Source organism: Pseudorasbora parva, chromosome 14 (assembly GCF_024679245.1).
Source record: "Pseudorasbora parva isolate DD20220531a chromosome 14, ASM2467924v1, whole genome shotgun sequence".
NCBI classification, from domain to species: Eukaryota; Metazoa; Chordata; class Actinopteri; order Cypriniformes; family Gobionidae; genus Pseudorasbora; species Pseudorasbora parva.
The window spans coordinates 42183211-42195703 of NC_090185.1; the positions used below are offsets into that span (position 1 = coordinate 42183211).

Here is a 12493-nt window from a genome sequence, read left to right on the forward strand (position 1 = left end):
GTGTGCATACACTTGCATACGCTCTCGGGCTAAATATAAAATATCTTAAACTGTGTGTTAAGATGAGCGGAGGTCTTACGGGTGTGGAGCGACATTAGGGGGAGGAGTTAATGACAGACATTTCATTTTTGGGTGAACTAACCCTTTAAAACAGCTATTTTTTGCGGATTATTGGGTTTGAGTGATCAGAAATATGCCAGAATGCAGGTCCTGGCGAGTATTCAGGTGAACACAGTCACATGTCTTTAGTGAACGTATCCAGAGTTGAGTGAGAAATCGTGTGTTTCAGTAGCCTGACAAGCAAGACCATAGACCGTAAAAAAATATGGACGACTCGACATCATCCGTTTCCACTTGCCATATTTGAAGCTTTCAGGCGGCCTTGCACGGCGCGGACATCTTGGGACCGAGTCTGCGCAGTAGCGATTTCGGGGCCTGGAGTTGCACCGTAGAGCGCAGGAAGTAGAGCAGGAAGTACAGCTGCGATATCAAAAGCCCGCCCACACTCACGCAGATGCAGAACAATTAATTATGTTGGTGTGAAATAAACAGTTATGGAAATGTAGAAATTAAAGCTAAAGCTCTAATCTGCTCCCAAAAATTTCGAAAAGAGTCCGTTAGTGCCTCAGTGACAACTTCACTCAGAGAAGCCGTCAGTCTCAGCTGTCAATCATGACGTCACACCCCCCGTTTTTAAAGCGTCAGATAACTAACTCAGACTAAACTTATTTTTAAGACGAACACCTGAAATGAAATCATCGTGATGATAACTGCCTTCAGTGACATAAACTAACTTTGGGGAAAACATTTTTGAAGTGTAATTTTATTATTTAGTTTGCCTCGCGTCCATTAGAAATCACAGAGGGGCGGCTATACTGGGACCGGTCACCGGGGGGCGATCGAGGCGCGAAAGCTTCAGTAAATGAGAGGGAGACTGCAGGCTTGAGCAAGACCCACATCAGGATGTTTGTTCTGGAAACTCACCATTGACGGCTCAATCTGAGGGGCGGGATAAACGGCTGTCTTTCAAACTCCCTCTGCACGCGATAGGATAGCGCTACACCAACCAGAGCAACGAAGGTGAAGCAGAGCTCGCTGACAGATTAAACATTCGCCGTATCCGGTCGGCTAAACTCTGAACACATCTTCCCTTTTTAAGAATGACTTCAGTGCCGCTCTTTGTTCTTTTCTCAGAGAAAAGCTAAACTCAAGTCTTCCAGAGTCGCGGTCAAAGCTGATTCGACAGACCGCCGTTCACCAGTTTCTGTGTTTACTAGAAGCACGCAAACGCAACTCGGCCGTCATTATGTTAAGCCCCGCCCACTGACTATACACGATGTGATTGGCCTGACCAGAGTTTGGTTTTTACAGCTCAGAAGGTATTGAGAGACTCACAGCAGATTAGATTTGCTGCCGCTAGGGTGAGTCTAGATTTCTAGGCTAGTGTTCCAGTGTATTAAGTCCGTGCAGCTCTTAAAGGGCCGTATTGATGCCTAATGCCTAATTCAGCTCTATATATGTGATTGCTTGTTCTGGCAGAGGAACTGTTCACAGAGGACATCAGATGACTTCAGATAGCTAAGTTTCCACACATTCAGAGTTTTATTTTTCATTTGTATTTTATTGTGTTTATTAATTGCGAATGGATCCGTGTAGTAGTTATATGCAGTCCTTTGGCATCTCCCTGTGGTCTTGTTTGGAACGGGAGGTTGACTTGTGCTTATTCATTGTACTGTATAACTGAGCAGAGTAAGTACTTTTAAGTTGTAAAGAATGTCTGCAATATATGTTTGCAAAAAAGAATACCGAAGGTTAATATGTGTGAATTTCTTTAGTTTAAAAACATAATAACGGGAGGGTGGGGGGTGTAGGTGGGCCTTGCAGTATTGCCTCAGAGAGGAGGGGGCATTTGAGTACAAAAGCTTGGGAACCACTGGATTAAATTATACATTAGGCAATAGATTAATCGATGAATGAGTCAATAGATTCATCAATAAATTAGTCGATAGATTAAGCGATAAATTAGTCAATAGATTAACCGATAAATTAGTCAACACATTAATCGATAAATTAGTCAATCGATTAACCAATACATTTTTTGATAGATTAACAGATAAATTAGTCAATAGATTCATCGATAAATGAGTCAATAGGTTAATTGATTAATCCATAAATTAGTTAATTGATTAATCGATTAATTAGTCAATAGATTAACTGATAAATTAGTCAATAGATTATTCGATACATTTGCCAGTCGATTAACCAATACATTTTTTCGATTGATTAACTAATAAATTAGTCAATAGATTCATCGATAAATGAGTCAATAGGTTAATTGATTAATCCATAAATTAGTTAATTGATTAATCGATTAATTAGTCAATAGATTAACTGATAAATTAGTCAATAGATTATTCGATACATTTGCCAGTCGATTAACCAATACATTTTTTCGATTGATTAACTAATAAATTAGTCAATAGATTCTTTGATAAATGAGTCAATAGATTAATAGATTAATCGATTAATTAGTCAATGGATTAAGTGATCAATTAGCCAATAGATTAATCGGTAAATTAGTCAATAGATTAATTGATAAATTAGTCAATAGATTAATTGATTAATCGATTAATTAGTCAATAGATTAACTGATAAATTAGTCAATAGGTTAATCGATTAATCGATAAATTAGTCAATACATTAATCGATAAATTTGTCAATCGATTAACCAATACATTTTTCGATAGGTTAACTAATAAATAAGTCAATAAATTCATTGATAAATGAGTCAATAGATTAATAGATTAATCGATTAATTAGTCAATGGATTAAGTGATCAATTAGCCAATAGATTAACTGATAAATTAGTCAATAGGTTAATCGATTAATCGATAAATTAGTCAATACATTAATCAATAAATTTGTTAATCGATTAACCAATAAATTTTTCGATAGATTAACCGATAAATTAGTCAATACATTAATCAATAAATTTGTCAATAGATTAATCGATTAATTAGTCAATAGGTTAATCGATTAATCGATTAATTAGTCAATGGATTAATCGATTAATTAGTCAATGGATTAAGTTGATGGATTAATCGATATAAGAATAGTCGTTAGTGGCAGCCCTAATCTGTATTATTTTTTTGAACTTTGTGTCCAGGGTCAAATCAGAGCGGATGTTATTCTACGTGTGCCTCTTTTCATGTTTCTAATTGTTGGTGTGCCCAGCGTGCAATGACCCTCACACACGGTTTAGATGTGTGTGTATAGTGCATCGGAAGATAGTGAGTTTAGTCCAGCTCCATAGTATTCTATCTACATTTCTTGGTGCGCGAATATTAGAGCACATTAAAAACTGTTTTTTTTTTTTTTATGTGTCAAAGGAATAATAAAAGATATCAAGCCTGAGTTTTACAGTTGAGCTCCTAATCATTTCAGTGGCCTTCAGTCGGATAATGAAATAATTGGATAATTAATTAGACGTTCTGCTTTTGGCACATGGCGCACTGAATAAATCATTGGCCCCAACAGGACGGTTGAACCGCACAGCTTGACTCCTGCATGCCGCCACACTTCAGCTTCCTGTCAGAGAATTATCCGGGAAATGGTCCTGCTTTTTTCCCTACATACACAGAACAGCCGTCAGGGTCACAATGGCAGGTTCTTCACAGATTAGGATTGCCTTCTCAAACACTGCAGCTTTTTTTGTGGGTTAACTCCTTAACCAAACAAAGAGAAATGACCCATTTTCTTCCGCCCCTCCCCAATTTGAATATGCTTGGAGTGAAATTGGATGAATGCAGTTGAAATGCAAAGAAACTACTCTTTAAACACAACAGTGGGCTGAAGAATGGGGCCAGGATCATATTTTGGAGTGTTTTTCTTTTGAACTGTTAGGGGCCGGATAAAGGGTGACATCCTGGTCCGGATGTAAATGTGGGAATACCCTGCACTGCAATAAATGCTCTTCCTATTTAGTATTTTCCTCTTGTTTCCAGTCCAAATATCTCAATATTCTTAAATTAAGATGCATTTACTAGATCAGTAAAATGACATAAGATATTTTTTCTTGTTTTGTCAAAAATAAATTCTAAATGAAGTGAGTTTTTGCTTAAAACAAGCAAAATTATCTGCCAATTGGGTAAGAAAATTAATCTTATTTCTGTGTGGGATAGAAACAAGAAATACACTGCAAAAAATGCTTTTCTTACTCAGTATTTTTGTCTTGTTTCTAGTCAAAATACTAAAAAAATTCTTACATTATGAACCATTTAGTAAATATAAATAAGTAAAATTGGTCTTATTTTGGGGGAAAAATAAATACAAATTAAGTGAGTTTTTGCTTAAAATAAGCACAATAGTCTGCCAGTGGGGTGAGAAAAATAATCTTGTTTTCTGTTTGGGGTAGAAACAAGAAACATTATTTTTCTCACCCCATTGGCAGATAATTCTGGTTGTTTTAAGCAAAAACTCACTTAATTTGTATTTATTTTCAACAAAATAAGAAAAAATATCTTATGTCGTTTCACTCATCTATTAAGTGAATCTTCATTTAAGAATGTTTAGATATTTGGACTGGAAACGACAAAAATACAAAGTAAGAAGAGCATGTTTTGCAGTGTGATGCTTTTGCAGGGGCTACCCATGATTTAGCCAAGTGTGTGTGTTAGTCCACTATAGTGTTGTTGAAAACCCAAAACGAATTTTGTTTCGACGCAGTGGTTTGCAGTTGCGTTTGCCTTTGACCTGGCTGTCACGATGCTGGCGTTTTTGTGTATCATGTGTCTCGGGGAATGGCTCTACCAGATAGAGATGGTGGTAGATGACACAGATTTCCTCTGAACGAACACCCCAACCCCCTTCCACCTTCCGCATGGAGGAGGATGCTAAGGATTGGGGGAGGGAGTTGGCGTAATTTTGGGTTAAGATGAACCACGGGGAGGAAAGCGTGCACCGTCTCAATATGCTGATTTTAATGATTTAATGAAGGTATTGTCCTCCCCGGAGAGAGAAAGATTTTTTTTTTGTTCAGTCTTTATGTAAGATGATATTGACCTCTCGGGTGGTGCTCGGTTCCTTAAAATGCTACAGAAGAAGTCCGGAAGATATTGACAACAGCCCAAGCCTTTAGGAAAATCTATACACTGCAAAAAAATGCTGTTTTTCTCTTGTTTCCAGTCCGAAATATCTAACAATTCTTAAAGCAAGATGCATTTACTAGATGAGTCTTGTTTTCTGAGGGAATTAAGTGAGTTTTTGGTTAAAAAAAGATAAAGGATATCCCAATGGAGTAAGAAATACACTGCAAAAAATGCTCTTCTTTTTTTTTTTTTTCTTGTTTTTAGTCCAAATATCTAAATATTTTTAAATCAAGATGCATTTACTAGATCAGTAAAACAACATGAGATATTTTTTTCTTGTTTTCATGAGTAAAAATATCAAAATGAAGTGAGTTTTTGCTTAAAACAGGCAAAATGATCTGCCAATGGGGTGAGAAAAATAATCTTATTTCTGTTTGAGACGGAAACAAGAAACAAGATTTCAATCAGAAACGAGATTATTTTCCTCACCCCATTGGCGCCTGTTTTAAGCAAAAACTCTCTTCATTTAGATTGTATTTTCAACAAAAAATATCTCATGTTGTTTTACTGATCTAGTAAATGCATCTTGATTTAAGAATATTTAGATTTGGACTAGAAAAAATACAAAATGACTGAATAAGAAGAGCATTTTTTGCAGTGTTTTAATCTTGTTTCGTTTTGAATTAGGAATATATTTCTTACTCCATTGGCAGATAATTGTGCCTTTTTTTAGGCCCTTAAGACTTAAAAGCGTAAAAGTGTCTTGATTTGAGACATTTTAGATATTCGGACTGGAAACGAGACAAAAATACCAAGAAAGAAAAGCGTTTTTTTTTTTGCTGTGTGTTTTAAGCTTGAATTACATGATTCTTTAAAATGGTAAACATTTTTAATAAAAACAGTGCAGTCTGTTCTTAGCCACATCTATGAAGCAGAAATTGTACCACAGTATTGTAATATTCATTCAGAAGCCGTTAATATCCAGGTTCATTATAAAGGGGCCAAATGTCAAACGCTGTGCCTCAGGGTTCGGTGCGCGGGGTTTGGAAATCTCCAAATCGACATGCTGTCGCCACAGATAAAAATAATGCTCACATCTGCCGTGCGGCGCTTCGATTTCCGTTTCTTACACTTACACTATATATATAAAGGAGATCATTTGATAGGAATTTTAAGTTGATTAAAACACACATGGATTGAGAAACATAAGCACTCCATGTTAATTGTGTTTGAACTAGTTTCTGCATTAGACGTAAAAACATGATTATGAACCGAGCCTCCTGCACAAATCTGACCTCAACTTAGATTAAACACACGCAGTTTGTTATGCTATATATCTAATTAAATTTAAGATGTAAGAGTTTTTGTGTGTGGGAAGCTTGCCCTTCTGCTGTGTTCAGAGTCTGTACGATATATCGATCTTATCTACTGGTTAGATAGAGACATGGGTGCTTGTTGCCCAGGGAAAGTAAATTATTCATACATCCACTTCACTATATATAGACTATTAATGGTCACCAGGAAGTTCAAACAAAAAGCTGCTGACATGACCCTGCCTGGTGTCTCATTGATTGGCTTGTGCCTGTGCGTTGATGGGACGTTTCTCCGCCCGGTTCTTCAGTGAATGCTCTCTTCAGGTCTCGGCGATTTGGGCTCGTGTGGTCAATGAATGTTGGTTTTGTTGGCTTGAATGAGTGGCTCTGTGTTGATATCCCACACAGTTGTCCTCTTGCATGTGTGCGTTTTGTTTTAAGTATTATACCAAGCCAAGCAAATACTCGATACCCTGCAACCCCACTTGGGTTAGGACTAGATTTTAGGTCTGATTTTATAGTTATTTATTTATTTTTTGTGAGAACTGTACATTATTTTAGATGGGTTTTTTTGTTTTTTATTTAAAAACACTTTTTTTTAAACCATCAACTCTCCTTGACGTACTTTATTACTTTAAAAAAATGCTCTTCTTACTTAGTATGTTGTCTTGTTTCCAGTCTAAATATCTAAAGATTCTCAAATCAAGATACTGTCTTGTTTTCTGGAGAGAAAAAAAATCTAAATGAAGTGAGTTTTTGGTTGAAACAAGCAGAATTATCTGCCAATGGTTAAGAAAAGTAATTGTGTTTCTTGTTTTCTCACCCGGTTGGCAGATAATTCTGCTGGTTTCAACCAAAAACTCACTTCATTTAGACTTTTATTCCAGAAAACAAGAAAAAACATTTGACTCGTCTAGTAAAAGCATCCTGTTTGAGAATCTTTCAGATATTTGGGCTGAAAACAAGACACAAATACCAAGTACACTCTAAAAAATGCTGGGTTAAAAACAACCAAAGTTGGGTTGAAAATGCACCGACCCAACAATTGAGTTGTTTTAACCCAATGGTTGAGTTGTTTTAACCCAGTGGTTGAGTTGTTTTAACCCAATGGTTGAGTTGTTTTAACCCAATGGTTGAGTTGTTTTAACCCAGTGGTTGAGTTGTTTTATCCCAATGGTTGAGTTGTTTTATCCCAATGGTTGAGTTGTTTTAACCCAATGGTTGAGTTGTTTTAACCCAATGGTTGAGTTGTTTTAACCCAATGGTTGAGTTGTTTTAACCCAATGGTTGAGTTGTTTTAACCCAATGGTTGAGTTGTTTTAACCCAATGGTTGAGTTGTTTTAACCCAATGGTTGAGTTGTTTTAACCCAATGGTTGAGTTGTTTTATCCCAATGGTTGAGTTGTTTTAACCCAATGGTTGAGTTGTTTTATCCCAATGGTTGAGTTGTTTTAACCCAATGGTTGAGTTGTTTTAACCCAATGGTTGAGTTGTTTTAACCCAGTGGTTGAGTTGTTTTAACCCAATGGTTGAGTTGTTTTAACCCAGTGGTTGGGTTAAATGTTGCTTAAGACAACCCAATTGCTGGGTAAGAAAAACTCAACCATTGGGTTAAAACAACCCATTTTCAACCCAACTTGGGTTGTTTTTAACCCAGCATTTTTTAGAGTGTAAGAAGAGCATTTTTTGCAGTGTTTGTGGTCCGTGTGAATTTATTGAATTGTTAAGAAAAAATAATCTTATTACTGATTAAAATCTTGTTTCTTGTTTCTATCCCAACAGAAATAAGATTTAGATATTTGGACTGTAAACAAGACGAAAATACTAAATAAGAAGAGCATTTTTTGCAGTGTAAATGTACTTTAGCAGATGCCTTTTCTCCCCAGACTCATCTTGCATTGCTCATTATTTTGTCCAATAAAAAAAAAGAAATCTAAATGATAAATATTAAATAAAAGTATAGAACAGACCGAAATCATACATTTATATATAATGCTGTTTACAATATATGTGTGTCTTTATCATATGAAGACCTACACTGACATTCACTGAGTGTTTAATGTTTTTTGGGAAGAGCATGGCAAAAATGTGCATGCATGTGAAATCTAATTACAAAACAAACCTAAAGAAAGAAAAAAAACATGTACTTTATCACAAATATCTTTGCATTCTGTGCCCAGCGCTCGATGATTGTGTACCAATGCAATTATCCACTAGAGCTGGAAACCCGCTGCAGTTTGAGCATTAATGCGGTGCGTTTAATGGACTAGAATGCTAGCAGTCTTTGAAGTGCTCATTTTTGTTTTCAAAGCCTCCTTTGTAGCCAGCAACAATTTGCGATGCATGCTTTACAGCAGTGGGAACGGCGGATGAATAGTGGATCGCACTGTCTCTGTCAGAGAGAAGGACGGAAACTTGTGCTCTTCATAATCACTGTGACAGCGGAGCTGAGGACGTCGTTGAGCAAACTCTGTGGATTCGCCTAAAGGGTTAACTCACCCAAAAATGAAAATTCTGCCAATAATGATAAAAAAAGATATTAGTGTTGAAATCCGATGGCTCAGAAAGGCCTTCATTGACACCAATGTCATTTCCTCTCTCCAGACCCATAAAGGCACTAAAGACGTCGCTACAAAGCCCATCTCACTACAGCGGCTCTACAATCATTGATGAAGAGGCCAGAAGAGTTTTAGTGCGCAAAAACACTAAATAACGACTTATATAGAGATGGCCGATTCCAGAACAAAGCTTCGAGTCGTTATGAGTCAGTGAATCGCTTCAGGATTCGGATCGTGAGTCAAACTGCTGAAATCATGTGACTTTGGTGATCCAAATCATGAATTGATTCACGTTCAAAACTTTTGTTTGTTGAAAATTCTGTCAGTAATTATAAAAAAGATATTAGTGTTGAAATCCGATGGCTCAGAAAGTTAGCCTGACAAGCCAGACCTATATCAAGATGTTGGGTCTGGAAACTCACCAATCCGAGGGGCGGATAAACGGCTGTCAAAGCTGATTCGAAAGACCGCCGTTCGCCAGTTTCTGTGTTTACTAGAAACACGCAAACGCAACTCGGTTGTCATTATGTTAAGCCACGCCCACCGACTCTATACACGATGTGATTGGCACCAATGTCATTTCCTCTCTCAAGACCCATAAAGGCACTAAAGACGTCGTTACAAAGCCCATCTCACGATCACGAAGAGAATAATTTTAGTGAGCAAAAAACGAAAAAACGACTTATCGATTCACGAACCGTTATGAATCAGTGAATCGGTTCATGATTCGGATCGCCAAAGTCACGTGGGCTGCGTCCGAAACCTGGAAAATGCTGCCTTCGGAGGACACATTTGAAGGCAGGAAGGCCTCAAGCAAAGTCTGAATCTATTGTTTGCTTCACTTCCTGTGCCCTGAGAGACCTTCCTCTGATCGAGTGTTGAAGGCAGTACATGTGTTTGATATCCCACAATCCTGTGCTTTCCGTTCAGTGACAGTCGAGCTGGGGGAAAAAGATGGCGTCCGAAAGTTGCGTTCGCTGGTCAGTTTGTGTGAATATGTATGTTATTTACCAATATTTTCCACTTCTGATGTCATTTCTAGTGAGAAATTACTAATGTGGTAATTAAATATGTGTTTAGTTCTCACCAAAGCTCTCTCTATTTTGCTGTCGATCATTAAACTGTTACACTGCCTCAGAAGTCTGTCCGAAATCAGTTTCGTGAGGTGCCTTCATGCACAAAACACTGCCTACAAGCCATCGTCTGATGAGGCGGTGAGGCAACGAGTCAGCTGCCTCGGTTTTTGGACGCAGCCGTGATTTCAGCAGTTTGACACGCGATCCGAATCATGAATCGACTCACTGATTCATAACGGTTTGAATCTTTGTTTTGAAATCAGCCCATCACTATATAAGTTGTTATTTAGTTTTTTTGCACACTAAAACTTAAAACCCTTTAAAAGCCAAGTTGACACGTAACATTTATTGGATTTTATTTCTCTAGAAATCAACATTGGTCCCAAACTAGCAAAGATCCATTAAGTGGCAGATTACCTGTAACCCATTTTGGCGATCCGAATCCTGAATCGATTCACTGACTCGTAACGGTTCGAAGCTTTGTTCTGAAATCGGCCATCTCTATATAAGTCGTTATTTAGTGTTTTTGCGCACTAAAACTCTTCTGGCGTCTTCATCAATGATTGTAGAGCCGCTGTAGTGAGATGGGCTTTGTAGCGACGTCTTTAGTGCCTTTATGGGTCTTGAGAGAGGAAATGACATTGGTGTCAATGAAGGCCTTTCTGAGCCATCGGATTTCAACACTAATATCTTCATCTGTGTGTGAAGATGAGCGGAGGTCTGACGGCTGGCCAACCACAGGACGAATTAATGACACTATTCACATTTCTGGCTGAACTAACCCTTAGCTCTGCCACTGTGATGCATTCGAGAGGATACGGTTTAGATGCACACACATGCTACTTTGCGTTTAGGTTTGGTATTTTTGGTGGCAGATGTCTAAATCACATCTGGCTCCTTTCTAAGATTTCCGGGGCTTGTATAATATCACTATTGTAAGACACTGACACAGAATAATACTGATTTATTTTGTGTTTTGTTTCCTTTTTAGTGGATTCATCAGGGTATATTCATTCAACGGCTGATCCAGTGTTTGCAGTTAATTACATTGAGTGGCAGTATTAAATTGGCAAAGAATTGATTTAGTTCATAAAAGTGAAGCGGTTTGTGCGTGTGTGGGGGAGGATGTGGGTGGACATGTGATTTGTACTTATAGACCTTACATGATATCGCTACTAAGATTGTACCTTTGTCTTCTTCACAGGGTTTGAAAGCATTTTGGAGGGGCTGTTTGGACCAGGACTCGTAAAAGATCTTACCCTCTTTCAAGGTCAGTGTCTCTGCTTGTATGATGACGAGGGGCTTGGCCTTTGCTGGAAACCTAGAAACTTTAGACTTAAACGCACTGTTTTTGTCATACTAGTGTTATTTTGCCATTACTGAGATGCTATTATGGTTTTTATTAATATTTTCCTTCAATACAATTTTCTGCTTTCATTTTCATTTTAGTTAAAAGTATTTTTGTTTTAAAAATATATTTATAGTTTTTAATACATGTTTATTTCACTTTAATCAATTTCTTACTTAGTATTTTTGTCTTGTTTCTAGTCCAAATATCTAAACATTCTTAAAACTAGAAGTATTTACTAGACAAGTAAAAATTATTGTCTTGTTTTGGGGAAAAATAACTCAAAATGAAGAGAGTTTCTGCTTAAAATAAGATCAATAATCTGCCAATGGGGTGAGAAAAATAATCTTAATTCAAACAGAAAACAACATTATTTTTCTCACCCCATTGGCAGATTATTTATCTTATTTTAAGCAGAAACTCTCTTCATTTTGAGTTAATTTTCCCCAAAACAAGACAATTACTTTTACTTGTCTAGTAAAAGTTTCTTAATGTAAGAATTTTGAGATATTTTGACTAGAAACAAGACAAAAATACTAAGTAAGAAGAGCATTTTTTGCAGTGTAAGAAAAGTTTACAAGTATTTGAAAATATTATATGTATATTTTAAATGTTTTTATGGTTTTACTTTTTATTAACCGATACTAGTAAAATGTAATAATGTTCTCAGTCTTTCCTGTGATGGGACGTCCCAGACAGAAGCTACAGTAGTTAACTTTAAATTAAATGGAAATTTAATGACATACAGTTTGCGTAAGTGAATAATAACCGGGGTGTAAATAAGACACGCGGCGTGACTTTCATTTAAACGTGCAGTATGCAACTTTTGGCCACTAGGGGTCACTCATTCTAAATAATAACAACAGACATACTTTGATGACGTCGGGAAAGTGCGTGGGCTCATGGGAGTTGTTGTCATTATTGCCACTGTCAACCAGCGAATCTGGCATCTCCAGCAGAAAACATGTTCACTGACAAGGTAATTGTTATATTACATCTCTATTACTGTTAAGTTTAGTTACGGCTTTTCACTTTATGTAATGTCAATCTAATGAAATAGCAGCGAGCTACCGTTACTTAACAAACTTATCAGTAACGTTAGCTAATGTGC

The 12493-nt window shown here is 37.0% G+C and overlaps 1 protein-coding gene across 3 annotated transcripts in view; it reads left to right on the forward strand.

The window, feature by feature from the left end:
* The window catches only part of lcor (ligand dependent nuclear receptor corepressor), a 74131-nt gene that overhangs the window by 26390 nt on the left and 35248 nt on the right, over positions 1-12493 (forward strand). For all 3 annotated transcript variants that reach the window (XR_010897940.1, XM_067416411.1, XM_067416413.1), the window contains exon 2: positions 11239-11304. Coding sequence is in view for 2 of the 3 variants with exons in the window: in XM_067416411.1 (XP_067272512.1) it covers positions 11239-11304 (66 nt within the window). In the remaining variant the exon portion in view is untranslated. The remainder of the gene's footprint in view (positions 1-11238; positions 11305-12493) is intronic.